The sequence below is a fragment of the Nothobranchius furzeri genome, chromosome 19 (assembly GCF_043380555.1).
Source record: "Nothobranchius furzeri strain GRZ-AD chromosome 19, NfurGRZ-RIMD1, whole genome shotgun sequence".
Lineage (NCBI taxonomy): Eukaryota > Metazoa > Chordata > Actinopteri > Cyprinodontiformes > Nothobranchiidae > Nothobranchius > Nothobranchius furzeri.
The window spans coordinates 1,466,463-1,489,229 of record NC_091759.1 but is presented as its reverse complement, the minus strand read 5'-3'; the positions used below and the strand labels follow the sequence as shown (position 1 = coordinate 1,489,229).

Here is a 22,767-nt window from a genome sequence, read left to right as displayed (position 1 = left end):
TTTGTGTATATTTCCTATCAATCATTTAATGTTAATAAAGAGGTACGTTGTTACCAAAACATCATATGTCTTCCTTTTTAATGCCAAAGGAAGAGATTACAAGATACTCTTTATTGTACATTTGTGCTGATATGACAACTTAAACTCATAATATCCCTGTAAAGTTTAAACAACATATATATTGGTGTTATTGCTACAATGAATATTTGAACAGATTTATCTCATTAGAAAAGAAAAGGTAAAGCCAAATTCTCAAAAATTAGGAAGTTCTGCATTACGTGAAAGCCTTAATTTTTTTTACTAGTGCTCTTGGTGTTTTTTTTTAATTCCAGTGAAGTGAGTGGGAAAAAAACTGTTGGAAAATGTTCCAACAAGTGTTCCTAAATCATCATTTTTATTAATTCCTGCACTGAATGTTGAAATTTTTATTTTATTTTTATGTAGTGGTTTGCATTTTAGTATGGTAACTTGCAGGTGTTGAAGATACAATCCACTTTTAAAGACAACATTACAAAATACAGAAATGAAAACTTCAGGTCCAACCGATGGTTCTGATACACACTACATGAAATTCCTGTAAAGGTAAAAAATAAAAATAAAAACCTGTTGGTGTCTTTTAATTTGAAAAGGCAATTTGTTAAACCGGAAACTTAGTTGTTATTCAACTTTATTAATCCAACTTGACGAACAACAGGCTCGGGGTTTGGTGGCTGAAGTTTTGTGTTACATTTTTCCTACCACGGATTTCCGTGTAATGGAGACGATAGTTTACTCTGTTGTGAAGTAAACTGGGAGGATTATGAAGGTAAGAATCCATCAGAATACACTTCTAAACCGAAACTACGTAACATTTAGTTAATATTTCACACGTTCGAAGTTCCCCCACCTCTTCTTCGCGAGCTCTTCGGAAGCTAGCTTTGTTAGCTTACACGTTTTCTTTTTTTAATCCTTTGGTCGGTTGATTTTTCTTCTTCCTTATAGTCAACGTAGTTTTGTTATAGGTAGAATTAGTACCTTTACATCTTATAGATTCACCTTTGGCCACTGTTGGTTAGAAATAGCTCCTCTATTACTAAAGTTAGATGAAGCTAGCAGGCTAAACTCGGTTTATCGAGCAGGGAAGTGTAAATAATGTTTAGCCCTTTCCCCACTGATAATCGGATTTATTGCATTTCCTGCTCTAGCAGATCATCTTAGCGACTTTAATATTTTCAGTAATCTGCAAACAAGTTGTCTTCTTGGCGTTTTGGTTTTAATTTGGTTACTTTCTGGTTTAAATTTGCCGAACGTTCATAAATCCCTCTGTTACAAATCAATCTGACTGGTTAGATAAACACTAGCTTAGAATTTTTTCCATATTCGAAGTATTCCAAGTATTACTGCTTAGTTCGTTTGGAGAGATGATTAAAGGAAGTTCCCTTCTTTGTCATTGTGATATATCCTCTTTTAGAAAACCTACTTTCTTCATTGAATTGAAATTCTTCTATACAATTAACATCTAATCTCTAGCTACAATAGTGGCTAATGATCAACAAACATGATTAGATTACTAAACGGATATTTTGTACATAATAACTAATCTAAACCACCTTTTCTAGACCTGCCACAATGACACTATCAGCTTAAATAGTTCTAAAACCAGAAACTATATCCTGGATTTATTTTCACTTAACCAACAAATATATTCTTAGCATTGGTTTTTATGACACAACTACTCCCCTCTCTCTCATATCATGTAATGGCATCAAACTGTAATATCGAAATATGGAATTTAATTAATCATTTACTGGCACTGTAATAATTTACTGCCTGAGTTGTGAAACATATTGTCTGATCACTTTAGACTAATTTTGACTTTAAGCCAGAGTCAAGTCAAATGAAGGAGGCTTTTTGGCACATTTGAAACTAGAAGATTGTGAAACTATGTATCTAAAACAAAAACTGAGATTAAATAAACCAAAATGGATATAAAGATGGTTGTAATTACATTTATTTAAATGATCATATCAAGGGCACTCTGCATCCAGACTGTTTTATTCTTTCTTTATTTCTTCTTTGTAATTTTGAGCACCCAAATGTTTGAAATCAAGCATGCTGAAGGTGAGATAGGGTATCTCTCTTGTTTAGAAACATTACGTCATCCCTGACATCTCAGTTGCTTGACAAGTGACATATTTCTCATTGCAACAGCTGAAACTCCATTGTCAAATGGTGCATTGTTCCTCAGTGTGTGTTTTAAATGTATCCGATTGTTTTGCTTGGGTATTTTGTTGAACACTTTTTAAAGAATGTGACCTTTATATTGGAATGTATTTGCAAGAGAGCTTATAAACTGGTGAAATTGTTTCTTTAGCTGTCACTATATTGACATTACGGAGAGAAACTTCTTTGTATTTTATCAACAAAATAACATCATCAAAGACGAATATCAGACTAATTTCTATAGCGCCTCTCAAGGTAAAAATCACGAGGAACTTCACAAAAACAAAAAATGTAAAAATATATTAAAAGAATTTAGAAAATGGTTAGAAATATATTTTAAATGAGCAAAAAATAGACAATTGTGATTAAAAAAATGTTAAGAGAGAGGGAATAGGGAAGAGGGAAATCAGTGGATCCTGAGGAAGTGGGAATAGGTGGGGAGAGCAAACACCAAAATCCCACCAAAAGTTAAATAACTAAAAACACACTATTGTGCTGCTTATTGCTGTTTGTTCAAGTTTATATGGTGCCAAATCACAACAAGAGTTGTCTCAAGGCACTTCACAAAGTAAACATTCCAATGCAGGTCAGTTCAGTAAAAAGTTTCCAATATCAGGAACCCAGCAGGTTGCATCGAGTCACTGACTAGTGTCAGTCTTTACAGCAATCCTCATACTATGCAAGCATGCAGCGACAGTGGAGAGGAAAACTCCCTTTTAACAGGAAGAAACCTCCAGAGGATCCTGGCTCAGTATAAGCAGCCATCCACCACGACTCACTGGGGATGATTTATGGCTTTTACATCCACTGCAGTAAACATTGTGAACTAGGTATTAATATTCAGTTTGATTTGATTTCCGTAGATCATCTCAGGACCCCAGATGCAGATTTTTGACCTTAACTTAGGGTACCACTGGGTTAGGGTTATGTTATACAGATAATCTATGGCGGTGATGTAATACCTTTTAAACTGCATTTAAAGGCACACTTTAAAGGCACACTTATCAGTTTTGCTTGCTTTTAGCACCCCCTCGTGTCTACTAGGGATGTAAGAAAATGTTGATTATGGCAATATATCGTGATATTTTCCCCAGCGATATTATATCGTTATTCAAAAGCTGTGTATCGAAAATATTGATATCTCAATATATCATGATATTTTTTTCTTGCAAAAATGTATCGTTATTCAAAAGTTGCGTATGTAATTTTTGGAAGAATTTACATGGAAACTTTTCTGTATTTTCTTTTCTTGTGGTGCAACTCAAATGCCGACCACTAGTTGGCAGCAGTGTGTAGTGGGTTTTGTTTCCACCATTGAAATGTAAATCCCTCTGTTATGGTTAACTCATTCACTGCCAGCCGTTTCCTGATCACTAACGGCCTTCGCTGCCAGCGTTTCTCACGGTTTTTACAGTTTTTTTAAGAGTCACAGAACGTTGCGCACTAGCATGATGTCGACGCCAAAACAACCAAAACAAAGAGGAGACTCACCTCTTACATCAGGAAGAAGCCGCTTGTTTCGAGCATTATCCGTTCTTTCATAATCCGTTGTCGAATTGTGATCGGCAGACGCTTTTCCGGTTCGCGCCTCACTTTTTTTTTACAGGAACGACCCAAAACGATCTCCAAACACATGGATGTGTTGCTTCCTGATCATGTGATCTGTGACGTATGCGGATGAAGCTCGGCTTCAGGGCTGAGATGTTTGTTCTCTCAGCGCGGGGGCTCGTTCCGATGCTCAAACAGTAAAAAAATGCAGTGAACGAGTTAAACATGTTAAGTATCAGTTTGGACTGTTTATTGAGTTTTCCTATAAAAAATTTAGTCTAAAAAATCGCCAATATCGTCTGAGTGAATGTATCGCAATATATCGTGATATATTGTATCGTTTCCCCTGTATCGTAATACGTATTGTATCGCCAGAATTTCACCAATACACATCTCTAGTGTCTACTGAGTAGAACCAAAAGCAAACTCATCTCCTCGCTGTGCTTTTATCTTTTAACACCTGAAATATCTCTCCAGCCTTCATTACTGTCAACAGGAATGATTCATTGCTAAATCAAACAAATCAGCTGTGTTCATAGAACTAAAACCTACAGGAAATGTGCTGAAAGCAGACTACCACAGCAGGAATGTCAGCTCAATTTTTTTCTTAGTCCAACAGACCGTACCAGCACTCTGAAGTTGCAAATGGGGTGTTCTACTACTTAACTACTTAAATATCTTTGGTATTTTTACATTTGTGAAAGAAACTCCATATCTTTGAGCTGTGAAGGAAAACCAAAATGGAAACAATCTTTTATCTGCAAACATTCTTAGCGTTTACTCAGGGGGCTGGTTTCTTAAGATTGTCTAAAACAAACGTCCTCCTCCTGTTAAGCATACATTTTTTTATCTGGAGAGATTAATCAAGGGATTTGGCAACCACATACATGAAGGATACATAACTTTTTGAGATTTAGGTGTGTATGTCAGAATGATCTAAGCATGTGTAGAGAATAGAGGTGCTGAAAAAAATCGATTCAAATTTATAAAGGTTCAGAATCGATTCCAAGAACTCAAATATTTGGCATGTTACAGGTTTGAGATGCACTTTTTTGATCTTTGTTAGGAGAGTCAGTACTCCGTTTACGTTTGTGGTCCCATAAATTGAGATGATTTATGTTTGAATCTGCTGATAAGAGGGCACTTGAATGTAATTTTTTCCATACTCAGAAATTTGAGATATTCTCATATTTATTTTCTAAGTTGATAAATGAGTACTCAGGATTACTCATGTAACTTGTTTCTACACATACTTGAAAAGTATTTGACCGTATTACTTTCAAAGCTACTGTTAGGTAACTACAGATTTGTTATATTTTACAAGGTAAGCAAAAATAAATGTTGCCTTTTCGTCAAAAGATTGTTTCTGTTTACAGTTTTAGAATCGCTTTATTTTACATTGTAAATTTGCATTTTTGGAGCATGACCAGTTTAAAGTCATAAAAATGTCCCATAGCTTTAACTAACTTGTACAACAAAGTAGTTCATCCTGGAGCTGACACTCTTTGTGAATACTGATTGTGAATCGATTCTGAATCGAATAGGCACCCCAAGAATCGGAATTGAATCAAATTGTGAGTTGCTCTAAGATTCACATCTCTAGTAGAGAAGCTTTTACACTTTCTGTGTTTGGGAAAAGAGGCGTAGAAGCATTAAAGCCTCTACATTTTTACACAGCCTGTTTAGAGTTTTAAACATTTGGCTTTGGTTGCATCTTGAACCTCAGCGTTGCTCTCTCAGGTGCAAACAAACACCAGAGAAACATCTTTCGTTTTTCGTGATCTCCGTGTTGCTAAATGGAGACTAATGTCATGTTGCTGCTGGTGTGATGAACTATTTTTATAGCGTGCAGTGAATGATGCCACCTATTTATTGCACTGACTTTATAAATGAAGCTGGTGACAGTTCACGGTCTTGAGTGGAAATGTACTTTGTGCTGCTGGCTGTAAACTTTACTGTTTAGTAAACACAGCCAAGAGAAGCACCAGAGGCTTTCATTCCCTCTAGGATCCCTCTTTGTTAAATATCTCACATTATTGTAGTTTGGGTGAGAAACGTGTTCATCTGTAAGTTTAAGATTCAATTTAGAGAGTCTACTGCATACAGCATTGACAGCTTCTTCATGTGTTAGGTAAACAAAGTTGTGTAAAAAAAAAGAAGTCTTTTTTTTAGTTTAAGGACTTTCCCTTGGTCTGAAGCAATAGATGCCAAACGCATTGTCATCATCAGGAAATCTGTACTCAACTTGGAATGCCACCGGAAATTAGCGTACGTGATAAACATAGCTGGCTACCATTTTTAGCCAGTCCTATTCAGTTCTGAAAGTTTGTCTTTGCATGCAAGAGAGAAGGTATCTGTGAGAATCTAGCTAATAAGATTCTTCTTGCACAAAGATTTTCTACTACCCCCAAAAATTACACAAACAAAATAAAATACTGAATAGTTTCTCATGATGTGACTCTACACATGAGTTTTATTGAGAGGAGGAAACGTTTTGAACATGGGGCGTCCTAACTTAGTAAAGAAAAAGGAGAAGTAGAGTGAAAAAAATTCAAGTCATTCAGGAAATGATTAACTCTGTGGAGACAGTTTTTCTCGTGAAACTACAATATTGACCAATGACTAGACTAGTGGTTCTTTGTCTGTGTCCAAGACAAGCCAGCACCCCAACTGAACGCCTACCAGGAAACGCACATTAAAAGTACTTTATTACAGATCTTATACTAGGCTGGGCAAATCAAAAATTTATTATCTAAATTTCTGACTCAAGCCAATATCCTTTGTCCCATGTCAATAAATTCGGTAATAAAAAAATGGTAATCTGTAGGGATGGGTACAGATTTCGGTACTTTTTAAGGTACCGACCGAATTCCATAGTACCGACCGAGCACCGATTCACTTAATTTGAAACGGTGCCTCATTTCAGTACCCGTCCTTCACAACGAGAACTTGCCTAGACAGCTGCGCATGCGCAAGAGCATTAAGTCATCGGTCGCTGCGAGCGAGTTGTAAACAGAGCAGCATGGTAGAAAGAACGCAGGCTAACGCTTGGGTCCACTTCACTAAATGTGATGGGTAACTGGCTGATGATGACAACGATCTAAGTGAGACATCCTCATCTTAATCTGCTCCGGTAGGTAAATAAAATGTAAGATAACGTTAGCTTGATTTGTTAGCTTCCGTTTCACTAATGGTGCGTTCGCTTTCTCCTCGGAACTCCGAAATTCCGACTAGAAGAACACGAACGCACACTAAAGTTTGGCTTCACTTTACTAAATGTGACGGGTGATTGGGTGAAGATGAAACCAGTGACAACGATCTAAGTGTGAGGCATCATCGTTTAAATCTGCTCCAGCAGCTAAATAAACTGTTTAAGATAACGTAGCTTGATATGTTAGCTTCCTATGCCACCATTGTTATCATCTAATGGTGTGTTCGCTTTCTCCTAGGAAATTCTAACTTCCCAGTAGGAAAAATCAAACGAAAAAAGACGGCAAAAGGAATGAAGATACACAGTAAATTTAGTTCACAGTAAAGATGTTTGCTTCAGTTTAATTATCAGCTTATAAAACTACAAGGACGATGTTAAAATACAAACAGTTGTATGTTATTTATCGTGATATTTATCAAATATGGTTATAAATTGAGAAAAATATATTTAATTATAAAAGATAATTAAAATATTAAACACTCAAAAGTATCGAAAATTGGTACCGTTAAGTACTGGTATCGATTCGTAGGTACCGGGAATTAGTACCGAATCGATTCAAATGTCAAAGGGACCCATCCCTAGAAATCTGTGTGCGAGTTGACGAGATTCACGTCCCTTTTAAGAAGCTGGACTACCTCAAGTCACATGACAGCATGACTGAATATAATTCACGTGATGGCGCCATCTAGTGGACAACTTTTGTTTTTCCACTTTCGTGTAGTTATCGTCCGTTTATCGTTATCGAGGTGAACTCCTCGATATGCCGTGATACTGATTTTAGGCCATATCGCCCGGCCCTTTTTTATAGAAACATTCTGAGTTATGACTCTCATAAGATGTTTTGATTATAATTTTGGGTGTCTTATAGGGTTGGGCAGTGGGACAAATTTAGGGCTGAAACGATTCCTCGAGTACCTCGAATAATTTGAGTACAAAAAATCCTCGAGTCAAATTCTCTGCCTCGAAGCTTCGTTTAATTCATGTTTAATTAATTCATGGCTTTGCAATTGCCCGTGGTCATGTTTCACCCGGACCGAAATAAGTGACGCACATACACACTGCACTGAATGCACACGCGAGTAGCGAACGCATCTTAACTTTCTTTTAAGTCATGGCGGACAGCTCACACCATACGTCTGGTAGCAACACGTCGGACTTAAAATTTGCTAAAAAATAGCAGTTTTTACAACACGTTGGACTTTTTACTGTGTTGTTATTGATGTCCGTTGTTCCTCGGGATTGCTGCAGGAGGACACGGGTATTTATGAGCGGCGGAAGAAAACGAAAGAAAGTAAATAAATGTTTTATGATCAGTATAATTTGACATTACCACGGCAAACATGCTTTCTCGACAATCCTTGTTAGTGTGAGACAAAAAAAAGTGTAGAAATTAAAACGAATGTGTGCTAATAGGGAAACAGCTGGCGAGCCATGTTTGCGCATGCGCCGTGAGCGGTTCTGGTGCTGTTTGGGGCGCAGCCGCTCGCATTTGTTTACTGTGAAGTAAAGTTGAAGTGCTGAAGTTTTGAAAACTAATTTTGAATAAAACTTGAAGAATAACTGGCAATTGTTTTCTCATTTCAAGAGGTCTTTCATATTTTATAACATGCTATTTGATATAATGGTTTACAAACGAAAAAGAGTAATTTATTAGAGTACTCGATTAATCGATAAAAGATTCGATAGAGTACTCGATTACAAAAATATTCGATAGCTGCAGCCCTAGACAAATTATTCGACCATCAGTGATGGGCTAAGCAGTAATGGTTGTTTTTACAAGAGACGATTTGTTTATTTGTTTGCCCGTGAGTTAGAATAGTCACGAGAAAAGTCGCCAACTCTGCATCTGTCTACGTACATCCTCAAACACACTCGTGCACACTCTACGACTGACATCTGTCTAATGCCGTTAGCTAATAACGAACTCCGGTCAACTCAAATTGCAAGGGGTTCTACGGGACAGGGGACGGGTTTAGCACGAAACGATCACATATTGACTACATAATATCAGAGTACAGGGTGTGACGAGCACTTGTCCAGATTTCTAAATAAACCATACATAGTTCCTGGAAAGGGAATAACTCCATATAGCAGCTTTAAAGGAATTTAGCTAGATGCATGTCTGTGCTTGTTGCTTTTTAGAAAATGACATTATAAAACCTTCTAATCTCATCCATGCAGACATTTGTTCCTTACATTATTGATATTTTTAATTTGTTTGTAAAAATTTGACCCGAGTTGCTGGTTTGTGCCGATGCCTCATCTACAAAGTTGTGCTTAACGGCACGAATGATTCAGCAAATGAAGCGGAAGCTATGAAGACATGTTTGCTGATGCCTAGTTTCTGTTTACCTTGGAAGAAGATTACAGAGAAAGAATGTTAATGTTAGTGCTCAGTAATAGCTCTTTAATAGAGTATGGCCGCATTCACTCAAGGGCGTTTTAAACGGTCGTCCTAAAAAAGGGCAAACAGTCTTTACACAAAAATGTTTGACGTGAATGTGCACTAAGTAGCAGCATTACATTTTCCATTGCAGTTCAGTTGTCTCACCAAAGTTCAGGCAAGGAAAATGTGGGATTATTTTGTATATTGCAACACAGAAGCCAGAGTTATTGCTCGGTGGTCCCAAGTACCGAACCTGCTAAAACCGTGGCCTCCGCTGCTTTAAGTGTTTTATTTTTTTTATTATTCTCCCTTCCAAATGACAATGTGACCTTTTATTGACTCGTATTTTCAGCTGAAACTCCTCCACCAGTGCCAGTTGGGATGCTACAAAGCATACACTGATAAAAATGTTGTGATTCTTCCTTTAAGAGCTGACAGAAGATTGAAACTATTCAGCGTTTTTTACCCCCAGGCTTGTCCAAAGAAATGGGACACCATCCCAGAGTGTGAGCTGTGTTTGCATGTGATTCCCCCGGAGCCACAGAGCTGAAAAACGCACTCATGCACTGACCTCAGCCAGATGGAAAGTCCCACTCAGCCCTTCTGCACTGCATAGGCAGGATTTTCCAGTTTAATTACACCACTGGAGTGTAATTTCACATAAACTTGTGGGTGGATTTAAATTTGCTTCTGTGCGTTGGTTTAACCAGCACATCACCAACCTATATTATAGTTTTCAATTACATCATTTAAGCCATCATGTCTTATTTTTGAAGCTTGCTGACATTAAAAAAACATCCTCTTCTGGAACCAGTATTTAATGTTTAATAAAACTCTAAATATAGATTTTTTTAACATCAAGAATGGGAATACTTAGGGAAGTGAATCATAGGAAATACTTCTACAACTGTGAGTAATTAGCTGGGTAATTTGAAGCCGTTATTAGATTTTAACATCAAAATGGTTTTGGCCTAGTTTGTAGTTTTTGTTCAGTATTTGAAAATATTGTTACAAATGTGGAACTCTTGCTATCATATCATTGACCATATATAGATTTCTCATAAAAATCCAGGGTTTCCATTGGATGCTCAGTGTTGGTTAACATCCACGAAGCGTAATATGCAGCTAATATCCACCATTACAGTAGACGGGCTTGTTTGCGTTTAGTTTGGCGTGTTTTGGATGTGTCCCAGAAGTGCTGTGTCACGTCAAACCGCTAAATTTACACTTCAGTTCTGTTTTTTAACACTCTACGTTTCCAGAACATGCGCAGCAGTTCGGATTGGGCCAGACAGGAAGTCTAACACGGAAGCAATATAAAGAATTGGAAAACTTTCAAAATAAAAGATGCATGCTGATTAACTGGTAAAATAATTACATAATTACCTGTGACACATCTGTTACCATGTGAACCGGCAAAATCACGAATGATCCTACAATTTTCTGATGACCTCGCCGGACCAGCTGCGTGAAACGCTTTTGCTTCCGATTTGCGACGGAAACGGTCTGAAACAACTGAAAATGTGTGTGTTACATTACGCACGGCGCCACTTATGTAGAGATGGAGATCCAGGATTGGTCTATTATGAATTATTACAAATTTCATTGTCTGAATTGTTTCTTCTCTTCAATGTAAAATAAATTCCTGATTTGGGTGCGTTTGTCTTAATTCATGCTGAAAGCTTTTACTGTACTTGTTTTGCACAGAGACCATCTGCTTATTTCACCCAGAGGTCCATCATAAGCAGCAGGAAGCAGAGTTGCAGCATTGTCATGAATCTGTGGCTAAATGCCACAGAAACATTTTTATTCTTTCCTTTTGTCATCAAGCTACTAAATTCATCAGCTAAACTCACTTCTAGTGTTGATGCTTAGCACGAAACAATAATAGATCCATATATGAGCTCAGTCACTAAAATAGAAGCAGTAACTCTTGTTATGTGAAGGAGTTTCCAGTGTTTTTTCGTCTTTGTTAGCAAAACAGAACTCCTTGGTCACACCTAAGCATTTTAAGCATTGTCCATTTGTATTTAGTGCAGTTCCTTGTGCGGTCGCACCCATCTGAGATGAACCATGGAGTTACAGGACTGTGTTTTGTTTTGATATACACACACTGCTGAGGAGTGCGAACTTTGAGGAAACCCCTTTAAGGAAGCCTGAATGGTGATGAATGTAGCACACGCTTTTTATTGTTTCATTCGTAGTTTATCAAAGTTTTTTTTATCTTAAAATGAAGAAACGCTTCTGCTTTTGCAGCAGAACATTAAAAGTTAATGTGTTCTACCTTTCTGAAACACCTAATCCTTTTCTGTTTTTTTTTTCTGCATACAGGCTTGTGTCCTGCTTCTAACCTACATGTCAACAAACCCCCAACGACTGTGATCTACACCGAGCCACCTTTACTGACGTACAGGTCTTTTTCAAGAGGTTCCTGCCACCGTATCAAGTTGAGGAGAGCTTTATTTCCCATTCAGCTCAACTTCCTGTCTTCTCCCCTCATGTGGTGATCTCCAGCTGAAGCTCCAGCAGTGCGTCTTTTGGCGGGATGAGCAGCCTTCATCATGGCAGCACAGGCTCAGAGCGAGACCTTCACTCTGCCGCCTCCTCTGTTAGCCTCCCATCAGTTCGAAAGAATCCCAAAAAGCGTCGCCTGTCCCTCCACGCTTTATTTGGTCGACGATGCAGACCTGAGCGAGACTCCAAACGCAAGTCAAGGACTCTGCAGCTCGGAGCGGGAGTGGAGGGTGTGGTCAGCATTGAAAGCGTTCAATCTGCGACTAGCCAAGACAAAACTTTTAGCCAGCTGCCGTCAGATGTAGCATCTACGTCATCGGGGCCGGGGCCTTCGTCGGAGCTGCTGGAGTGCCCTCTGTGCCTGTTGCGTCATTCACGTGAGCGCTTCCCTGACATCATGACCTGTCACCACCGCTCATGTGCAGACTGCCTGCGACAGTATCTGCGCATCGAAATCTCAGAGTCCCGGGTCAACATCTGCTGTCCCGAGTGCTCCGAGCGCTTCAATCCCCACGACATCCAGATAATTCTGGGGGACCGAGCCCTCATGGAGAAGTACGAGGAGTTCATGCTGAGGAGGTGGTTGGTGTCTGAACCCGATTGCCGCTGGTGCCCTGCTCCCGACTGCGGGTAAGAGCAGAAGCAAAGATCTGAAAATATATTTAAAATCTGCTTTATTGTGATTTAGAAAAAGCTTTTAGTCTGCTAGACAGTTATTTTATTCACGTGTAAGGTAAAGCTGGGAGAAAATGAAGCTGCAACAGCATATCTGCAAAACAAGCTAGCTTTGAAGCATGTTTTTCATGCCTTAGCAACCTTCTACTATAGAATAGCTATAAATATATCGTGGAGAAAAAAAATTATACAATTTCTAAATAAATAAACAAAAATAAAAAAAGTAGTTTTCTCGCATTTGCCTAAAACCCTCCACCAATAACACGATTCGGACCGAAAGCAACTATTGGACCATCCGGTTGTTCTCATCAAACCGCCGCACTTCCCTGGGTCCTTCATTCAATACCCGCTCGCGTGTTTAGCAACAGAACACCACTGGTTCTCCGCAGGTTCTCCGCAGGATAATATCAGAGAAGGAGAAACAGCCAGCTGCTACCACTTCAGCTTTAGGACAAACTGCCAGAGGCCCAAAAAGAAAAAACACCATTTAAATTCACGGACAGCAAAAGATGTTTGGACGTAGAAAACGACGACTGGTGTTTAGCGCTGTCTCCTTTCCTCTGGCAATGTGGGTTTCCGCTTCAGGTTAACATGTCCTGGGAATAATAGCTGATGGGAAAGATAAGTGTTCTGTGATCATGTTTGTGTTTGAATGTTAGCTTGTTTGCAAATTTGCGATTGCAGCTTTAATAAACATCAATACACTGAAATGCTTCTAATCTTAGCAATATTCCGAAGGTGAAAAAAGGAAATCCTACAAACCTGATTAACCTGGGATTTGAATGACATGTCCTGGTCAAAAATAACACCAAGGTTCCTTACTTTGTTCTCGGAGACTAATTTAATGCCATTCAGGTCAGGTGACTGACTAAGCAATTTCCTTTTCTGGATTTCTGGTCCAAAGATGAGAACTTCAGTCTTGTCTTGATTTAAAAGCAAAAAGTTTACAGTCATCCAATTTTTTATGTCCTCAAGACAAGCCTGTAATTCTGACGGAACAACATCTTGGTATAACTCCGGATGTGTCTTGGCGCGTCAGACCTGAGTTTTCCAGTTAAACTCAGCCTTAAGCTGGGAATATATTCGTTTTTTTAACCTTGCCTTGGCGTCTTGTTCATACACTTGCTGCTGCACTTCACGCAGTACTGGAGGTTACCGCTAGGGGGCACAGTACAGAACTCAGACCAGATGGAGTGTCAGATTTTTAAGGTACAAACAAAACAAACATGGCAACAGTAGAAGAGAGCAGCAGCTAGGTAAATTTTGAAATTACTGCAGGAAAAAAGTGAACAGTGGTATCGTAGATGGTTTGTAAGACCTCTGAACCTAAGACGGTGTGACGATGGAGAGTATGTCTCTCGTTTTGTCAACTCCCCCTACTGGTTACTCGCACATTGCAACTTTCGAACGCGTCATGATAATTTCTGAGGATGCGCAGAAACAATGCCTCGAAAAAACGTTAGATACGTGAGACAGCCGAATTAGACACGCTTATGGGTGATTTAAAGCAAGTGTATTCCAGTCTTAAACATTGCAAACATTGTTGGAGTTTTAGTGTCGCAATAAATGTAAATGGCCTGTATTTGATATAGCGCCTTCTAGAGTCCTGGAACCCCCCAAGGTGCTTTACAACACAATCAGTCATTCACCCATTCACACACACATTCACACACTGGTGGGGATGAGCTACAATGTAGCCACAGCTGCCCTGGGGCGCACTGACAGAGGCGAGGCTGCCGAGCACTGGCGCCACCGGTCCCTCCGACCACCACCAGCAGGCAAGGTGGGTTAAGTGTCTTGCCCAAGGACACAACGACAGCGACAGACTGAGCGGGGCTCGAACCTGCAACCTTCCAATTACGGGGCGAGCACTTAACTCCTGTGCCACCGTCGCCCCAATACATCGTATCATCTCCGTTGTATTGCCATATCTCGCCAGATTCTTGCCAATACACACCCCTATTGTATGCTGAGCTTCAAAACACTCAAGCTAACTAATTTTAACCATGAATATGGAGCCTATTTTTACTTCTGTCAAGAACTATTTTCTCCATAAAGTCCAATACTCAAGTCTGAAAATAACAGCAGAACCGCCACTAAAGAGATGTCGCGGCTTTAATCTGGCTCTGTGAAGTTCACCCCGGCACCGTGTCAGAGTTTATAAATAACTCGTAGCTGTAATAGCCCTGTTTTACCCCAGAAGAATGATGTGAAACAAGCTTCATCGCACCACTGATGTCACTCGGCCTCGTTGCTGCAGACTCTGGGAACATTTTAAAACTCCAAACTCGACTCCGTCTCATCGTGGAAAGAAAAAAGCACAAATAAACACAAGTCAGTCAAACATGTCTAGTGTGTCACATGAAAAGATGAACAATTGTTATGATTCATGGTGTGGTGATTGACTTTGTGGAGTTTTAAAGGTTCGTAGCAGCTGTTTAACAGTTGTTTTTAAAATGAGATCTGCTAATCGAGCTCGAGTTGATTTTAAGGTGCGTTTTTTTTTGTCTCTTGGTTTTTCCAGTTCTCATGGTGGTGATGGAACAGAATTGAGGTCGGTTCAGGGTCTTGCTTGTTTAGAGCCCGTAGGGATTCAACAGTTTGCTCACAAGAGGCTGAGTTGTGACTGAAACTGTTCTCGACCGCTCCTTCCGCCGTCTGTCTGCTCATTCCCATATCCACACGTCTATCTTTGATCAGGTCCCTTCTAAGCAGCTTTAAGGGGCTTTTTTACGTGGAAGTCGGTTTATAGATTTAGTTTTTTTGGCACCATTCCATTGACACTGCTGACCCTTGTGTGTTGGACCAATGGTGCCTTCACGAGCTCGTCACAACCCAGTTTCCTCTCGGATGGCTTGGCTTTGGCTCCGTACCAAAGCCAAAGTTCACTTATTATTCCATAATTGTTGGTTCTGTTGGGCAGCTCAGCAACAAAATTTATCAAAATGCTCATCATATGTTACGCAAAAAGATCAATTATAACTGTGCCATTTAATGATGAAAATACTTGTTTTGTTGCATCAGTAGTACCAAACAGGAGAAATGACGCTTCTGAGATTATTCCTCAAATTTTCCTCCTGATAATAAGTAAAATAACTAAACTGGGCTGTGAACATTCCTGCAGCCCCAATGCAGCGCTGATTAACTCATTAACTGCCAATGACGACTAAAGTCGTCATTTGCATTTTTTTACTGTGTGGGAGTTGGAACGAGCCCCCGCACCGTGAGAACAAACATCCCAGCTCTAAAGCCGATCTTCATCCGCATACGTCACGTGATCAGGAAGCAGAAAATCCACGTGTTAGGAGATCGTTTTGGGCCGCTGCTAGTAAAACAAGCGAGGCGCGAACCGGAAAAGTTTCTGCCGATCACAATTCGACAACGGATTATGAAAGAACGGGAAACGCGCGGATTCTTCCTGATGTAAGAGGTGAGTCCTCTTTGTTTTGGTTGTTTTGGTTGTTTTGGTTGTTTTGGCGTCAACATCATCCTAGCGCGCAACGTTCTGTGACTCTTAAAAAAACTGAAAATGCTGAAAAACGCCGGCAGTGAGTTAAAGGTTTGCGTCTATAAACTTTGAAAATAATAATTTCTATAAACAATAAATACATATGTGCTTTTGTTTTATTGCAGTGTGCCTGTACATGTCCCTACGTCTCATTAACCATCGTGACCGTGCATTTTTCCGTATTTTTTCCCTCTTATAGTTATGCAGTCATCGCGTTCGGCTGCGCCAGCTGCCCAAAGATCACCTGTGGCCGTGAAGGCTGCGGGACCGAGTTCTGCTACCACTGCAAACAGCTGTGGCATCCCAACCAGACGTGCGACACAGCGCGACAACAGAGGGCCCAGAGTTTGCGACTGAGGAGTTTCAGGTCCTCGTCCCTCAGCTACAGCCAAGAGAGCGGAGCGGCAGGTAACGTCAGGGTAGAAGCTTCTAAATCTGACCCGACCTGTTCTGCCGTGTTTACACCCGCAGCACACTCGTGACTTTTTTAACCCCATAGTTGTGATTCCGGGTGTTCCAGGAGGTTATACCTGAGGACAGACGGACTGTGGTTTAAACTGGGTTATAGGATTACTGTCCTCATGGGTCAGGAGACTAAATTTCCAAATTAAAAGTTCCAATAAGTCAAACACACAAACATTTCACCTGTTGGTTCAGTTTGCTCGATCCTTTTGGCACAAACTAGAAGAACACTTACTGTATTTTTAGTTGGTCTCCTGAAAGACGAAAACCTTCGTCTAAAGACCAGATGTGTCCTGTGGTTGTCATATAAAATAAATATTTCTACATGAGGTTCTTATTCCTAAGCATCTTTTTACGTGTAAGCAGCTTTACTCTGTTTTATTAACATAAATTTTTTTCCTCCTCTAAAATTCTCATCTCTGCCTCCTGCTGGTGTGAACTGGTAACTGCAGCTTCTTACAATGTAATCTTTACTTTTGGCAATTTTTATGTAGTATTTGTTTACAGCATAAAACTATTAAAAACTGGTTAATTGAACGAGAGTAAAAATGAAATCCATCTCCTGGTGCTCTTATTTTGACGAGCTGCACCACAGCGTTTCCTGTGTTTTGACTATCCTGATAATGACCAGATATTTTGCTTGGCTATCTTAAAACAACACAGGAGATCACGAAGGGGTAAATCCAGGACGTCAGCATCCTGATTTGTTTTTGGTGTTTTTCTTTCCCTGATCGTTTCCAGGCGATGACATCAAACCGTGCCCTCGCTGCTCGGCGTACATCATCAAGATGAACGACGGGAGCTGTAACCACATGACCTGCGCGGTGTGCGGCTGTGAGTTCTGTTGGCTCTGCATGAAGGAAATCTCTGACCTGCACTACTTAAGGTGAGACAATCAGTTTAATTTTCACCAGCTCTTATTCTATTTATAGAATCCATGATACTAGAAGAATTTAAAAAAAAACAAGAAGCAACGACACGAGCGTGGGAGTCTGTAATTGATCTAAAATGTCCCTTTAGTCCTTCGGGCTGCACCTTCTGGGGGAAGAAGCCCTGGAGCAGGAAGAAGAAAATCCTTTGGCAGCTCGGCACGCTGGTAGGAGCGCCTGTGGGAATCGCCCTCATCGCTGGCATCGCCATCCCGGCAATGATCATTGGCATTCCGGTTTACGTGGGCAGAAGGGTGAGAATCATGGAGATTAATGACACCAGGGGGTGGTTTGTGTGTTGCTAATTTGTTAAAACGACTTATAAGAAGAAATTAGAAGCTATGGGTCTCTGATGTTCTTTGCCTTTTCCTTTTTTTTTAACAACTTGTCTCCTCAGATCCATAATCGTTACGAAGGCAAGGACATCAATAAGCACAAGAGGAACCTGGTGATCGCTGGTGGCGTGACGCTGTCGGTGATCGTATCTCCGATAGTCGCTGCCGTCACCGTTGGTAAGAAACACAAGTTTTTTTAATGCGTTGCTGCTTTTTGTCTCCAGACTGGTTTAAACACAGTTTTTGTATTGAACTCGCTTTTTCTTGAAGGTATTGGCGTTCCCATCATGCTCGCTTACGTTTACGGAGTCGTCCCGATCTCTCTGTGTCGGAGCGGAGGCTGCGGAGTGTCCACTAGAAACGGCAAAGGGGTGCGAATTGAGTTTGATGATGAAAACGACAACGTAGGCGGCGGGGCGGCGGCCACAGGTGGGATTCTCTTATGTCAATAATGAAAATAGAATTCAATTCAATTCAAAAATACTTTATTAATCCCAGAGGGAAATTGATTGCTGTAGTAGCTCAGAATAATAATAATATTCAAGTCATTAAAGAGTTATTGTATATTAAAATGGCTGTTGGCAGGAAGGATCTCCAGTAGCGGTCAGTGTTGCAGCGAAAGTGAAGAACCCTCTGACTGAAGACACTCTTCTGTTGTCGGACAGTCTTGTGAAGAGAATGCTCAAGCAGAACCGCCTCCTTTTAGCAGGAGTTGCTTAAAACGATGTGATATCGTGACACGCAGGGGTGTTTCTAAATGTTACGCCAGTCACACGTGTCCATATGTTCCTGCCAGACACGACCTCGGTGGCAGAGACTCGACTCAACAACCCGAGCCTCGGAGACGGAGCGAGCGTCGGTGGCCTGACGGGACTGAGCGTCAGCGGGAGCCACATGGAGCGCTGCGGCGTGAGCTCGACTCAGAGGGACAACATGAGCGACAACGCCAGCACCACGGCCATCGCCGGCACCAGCATCACCGGCAGCCTTTCTGGAAGTTGCTACAATCGGTAACTGAGTGGTGTCTGATGTTTAAAGATTCCACTTGATTTGATTTGTGGAAAAGGTTTTGAAGGTTTTATTGTCTTTAGGATGGAAGTGCAGGCTGATGTCCAGAAGGAGCGCTGCAGTTTGAGCGGAGAGTCCGCCACCGTCAGTCTGGGGACGATCAGCGACAACGCCAGCACAAAGGCGATGGCAGGATCCATCCTCAACGCTTACGTGACTCTGGAAAGGTTGGTGTTGTTTCATTGTTGTCCAATCTTCCTACTAAACCAATAAAATGGTGTTCAAAACATTAGGGCTGTAGCGAAGCCTCGACGAAGTCGACGGCTCGATTCTAAAAATTTGTCGACGTCAGATCCGGAAGTCGACGCACCGCGCCCACTTGTTGCATCCCCAGGAGTTTGTAAGTAGAGGAGGAATCTGCCTGTTTTTCCTCTAGTTCGCCCTCTTCTCCGCCTTCACTAACATCTCCGCCAAATACCGAAGACCCGGAACAACGTCCGTCCACTACTAGATTATTTTCCTGTTTTGCCCCTTCGTCTCCCGGCAACGGACAACAACTTCCGGGGTCAGATGCGCTGCTTCGTGTCTATCGCAGATGTAGAAAATCACCGGGAGCGCTTCTCCCTTCATTAAGGAGCTTCTTTCAGACATGAGGAGAGCTGTTTTGGTGGTAGCAGTCTCTCCTCCGTGCTGGTCTGTTTGCTGCTGGGTGTTTTTGGTTTATTTAAACTTGGTAACTTGAACTTAACATTGGTAAAGCTACTGTTAGCATCTTCGCTAACAGCTTCTTGCGTTGGGATAAGCTGTTACGTTTTGGTTTAGAGTTCATCTTTTTTGTGGTGTAGATCTCCCTTTTATTACATTTAGAGTGTTGTGGGTTTTCGGTTTAGTGTAAAATATCACCTGAGTTTGGTTTAACCCGTAAGACCACTCGCCTCACGCACATAAGTGACCAAAACAAAGCAGCATGGAGACACTCCATCTTCTACCACCTCTCAGGCAGCAGCCTGCACTCCCAAGTTCTACACGTCACCAGAACATAACCAACCAACACAATAAAAGCAGTGTTATACAAAATGGAAGGCCTGTAGTGTTTATTCTCTTACAGTAAGAATTTATCAATTTTTTTGAGGAATTTATTTGAGATTTTCTGGTTTTTGTTAATTGTGCAATAGAAAAATAATCATTAGATTAATTTTCTAAATAGTCATTAGAATAGTCGACTATTCGATAAAATAATCGTCAGAATAATCGTTTTAAAAATAACCGTTTACCCCCAGCCCTACAAAACATGTCAATAATATTTTTAAAAGAGCCGAGGAAGGCGGACTAGTCCGTAGAATACGAAAAAGGATTAATGCCACAAAAAGTAGAGAAAAAAATTAAATATTTTTATCACAATTTAGATTTTTGACTTCTGAGATCAAAATCAGAACTCTTTATTTTCAGTGGCACTGATTGCCTTCCCATGGAATTGCAAATTATTTTCCTTTTCAGTGGCACTACTCCTCTGCTTCAGACTTTTTCTCAGAATTCCGACTTTGATCAGTCAGAATTCATCTTCGTTGTATTCTTTCGAGTGGCCCTAATCCTTCTCTGTAATAAAATAGTCGGCCTATAACTACGGAACTTCTGCCACTTTGAGATGCTGAAAAATCTTTCAAATCTACTCCGAGTGCTTGTAAAGTCAAGTGTTTAACAGCTGGGCGCTGACTTATCAGGGGTGTTAAATGTGTTTATTTTCAGAGACAGCAGCCTGGAGGAAGCTGCAGACCTGGACTCCAAACCGGACAAGGCGAGACACGGCAGCACCTGCAGCAGTCTGGATGAAGCTAGCTGCAGCAGCGCAGCCGGCATCAAAGGAGCCAGTGGCGGAACCTGTCCGTGTCCAAGCTCCTCCCCCTGCTCCTGTGTTGTACAGATGCCCTCGTCTAATGGCCCTTCAGCTGCTTTAGGCAAAAAGTGCAAAAGTAAGCTCTGGAAGAGAGCCGGGAGCAGAAGAGCGGAGCAGAGACTTAATGAAACCCAAGGAGACGGGGATGCTCAGCTCCTGGAGCGGCGCAGCATTAACTCCTCCGAGCCCGACTCGCCCTACCTGAGTGGTAGCCTTCCATCTGTGGCCGACTCCCACTGCAGCCACCTGTCGTCGGAGCTCAGCTGCTCAGATCCGGAGACCCCCAAACCAGCTCATCCATCCTGCTCAGCCCAGACGGACCCGCTCTCTCACCACCCCGCCATCACACCCTTACCTGAGGTGGAGCACGACCGCCTGGAGCATTTACCGCCTCAGAGCAGCCACGCGGCCTACGGCCTCCGCCTGCTGCCCTCGTCCCCACCTGCTTCGCCCAGAGAAGGAAGCAGCGGGACATTTCTGTACATCAGCGAAGAGATGAACTCCGAGCCAGAGAGGCGGGGGAAGGAGATGGGCGCCGACTCCCAGGAGCAGCGTGTGAGCCCAACGAGGAAGTGTTGTATTCAAACGGAGATCTGAAGCTACTTTTCAGTCTTTGTCGGCCTTTTAAGTGCCTGTTGGTCGGTCTTTAGATGGACGTTGGCACGTGAATAAGCAGGAACTCCGTTAAGTTAAAGATCTGTGGGTTTGCGGGAGAAAAGTCGATTTTAGTGTTGATTAGGAGAGCTGACTAAGTTCAGAGAGGAGCGTGAAGCAGGAAGTACGACGAGAAGCTGCAAAAGAAAGATGGTTTTCTTTAAAATCAAACATCTGACCAGCTTTTCTGATGTTGGTTTTGGAGCTAGTCAACGAAGCTGCTACTGTAAAACTTTTGAATATTTGATACCTATAAAAGTTTGGTTTGTTTTGGTTTCGCGTGAATCGGAGAACGACGTTCCCTCATCCCGACTCACCGCTGTGCCTCCAGTTCATTCTCTGGTTCCTAAAGGAAGCGGCTGTCAGGATATAAGTGGGACCACCTGAGATTTTCCATAGTCAGATGTTTTTTAAACTATTATAATTGTTTTTGTTAAATTGTTCTTTTATTTTAATAATGTTCTAGGATTTAAAAAGTCGAAGCCCTTTTGAGGGTTGAAGTTGCATTACAGGAAGTATTGTGGCTTTAACCCTTTAAGCCACTGTCATGCAGTAAATCTTTAAAATTTTCAAAAATAAACAAAGAAAAAACATTTATGGAAATGTTTGAAAGACCGGCCTCATTAAGCCATTAAGATTGGAACCAAACAAAAGTGTTTGCATTAATCAAATAAGCTTATTATGGTCTTTTTATTATCTGAGGAATCAAAATGTGTTTGTTGTGCAATGAGAACCTCCTTTTGTATTCATCCTTTTCAATATTCACTAGTGAATGTACAGAATTGGTGTTAGGTTTCACTTGGATAAGAGAGTTTTTCTGATTTTAGGACTTCTGGGTTTATTTTTAACTTCGGGCTTTTCTGTGCTGAGTGACTGATGCAAGTAATTTTATATTTGTTGAACCTGCAGTGCCTTGTTGGGAAAACTTTGTGTATAGTGTTTCATTCATTCTGTAAAATTTGAAATTTGCCTCACAAAAGATATTTGAGATCTGCGTGCTGGTTTGGCCTTCCAAAGGCTGACTTCAGGCCACTGCTGCAGATCAGGTGGATTTTATTGTCCATCGAATTCACAAAATGCATTTGGTCCACCTGAAGTAGCCAAAGTTTGAGGAAATGGCTCCTGTTGGCAATAAAAAAATGTAATCCAAAGTATCTGAACTTGGTGGCTCTAAAAGAGATGGAGAGCTTCTCACAGTAGCTGTGGTGTCCCCACCACTTTCTTCTAATTGGATCAAGAGAGGTTTCTGCTGTCTGAAGTCTTCTATTTCCTGATTACTTGCTTCATAACGTGCAAATAAATGCATATCTTCAAAATAAATTCCCAATTAAGTCTCGTGTGTTGGTGTTTATGTTCACATTTTATGGTTGTTTACTGGATTTAGAGGATTTGTCTCGGCTCAGTTAGTTCAGTATCACTCATGTATGTCTGCTCTGTGGTG

The 22,767-nt window shown here is 41.0% G+C and overlaps 1 protein-coding gene across 1 annotated transcript; it reads left to right on the top strand.

Moving 5' to 3' along the window:
• Positions 1-658: 658 nt before the first annotated feature.
• On the top strand, positions 659-22,658 carry LOC139064247 (E3 ubiquitin-protein ligase RNF19A-like). The gene is made up of 10 exons (XM_070547397.1): positions 659-805; positions 11,679-12,491; positions 16,244-16,452; positions 17,248-17,392; positions 17,527-17,689; positions 17,833-17,947; positions 18,041-18,199; positions 18,567-18,780; positions 18,862-19,005; positions 20,525-22,658. Exons 2-10 carry the CDS (start codon positions 11,893-11,895, stop codon positions 21,267-21,269), a joined length of 2,493 nt encoding a protein of 830 aa, XP_070403498.1. The 5' UTR covers positions 659-805; positions 11,679-11,892; the 3' UTR covers positions 21,270-22,658.
• Positions 22,659-22,767: the final 109 nt, after the last annotated feature.

Bases quoted from the DNA above. Each gene is read 5' to 3' on its own strand.
- LOC139064247 (XM_070547397.1), top strand. From the start codon at position 11,893: ATGAGCAGCCTTCATCATGGCAGCACAGGCTCAGAGCGAGACCTTCAC. The intron at 17,690-17,832 runs GTGAGAATCATG...TTGTCTCCTCAG, and splicing joins CGGTTTACGTGGGCAGAAGG to ATCCATAATCGTTACGAAGG. The intron at 18,781-18,861 runs GTAACTGAGTGG...TATTGTCTTTAG, and splicing joins TCTGGAAGTTGCTACAATCG to GATGGAAGTGCAGGCTGATG.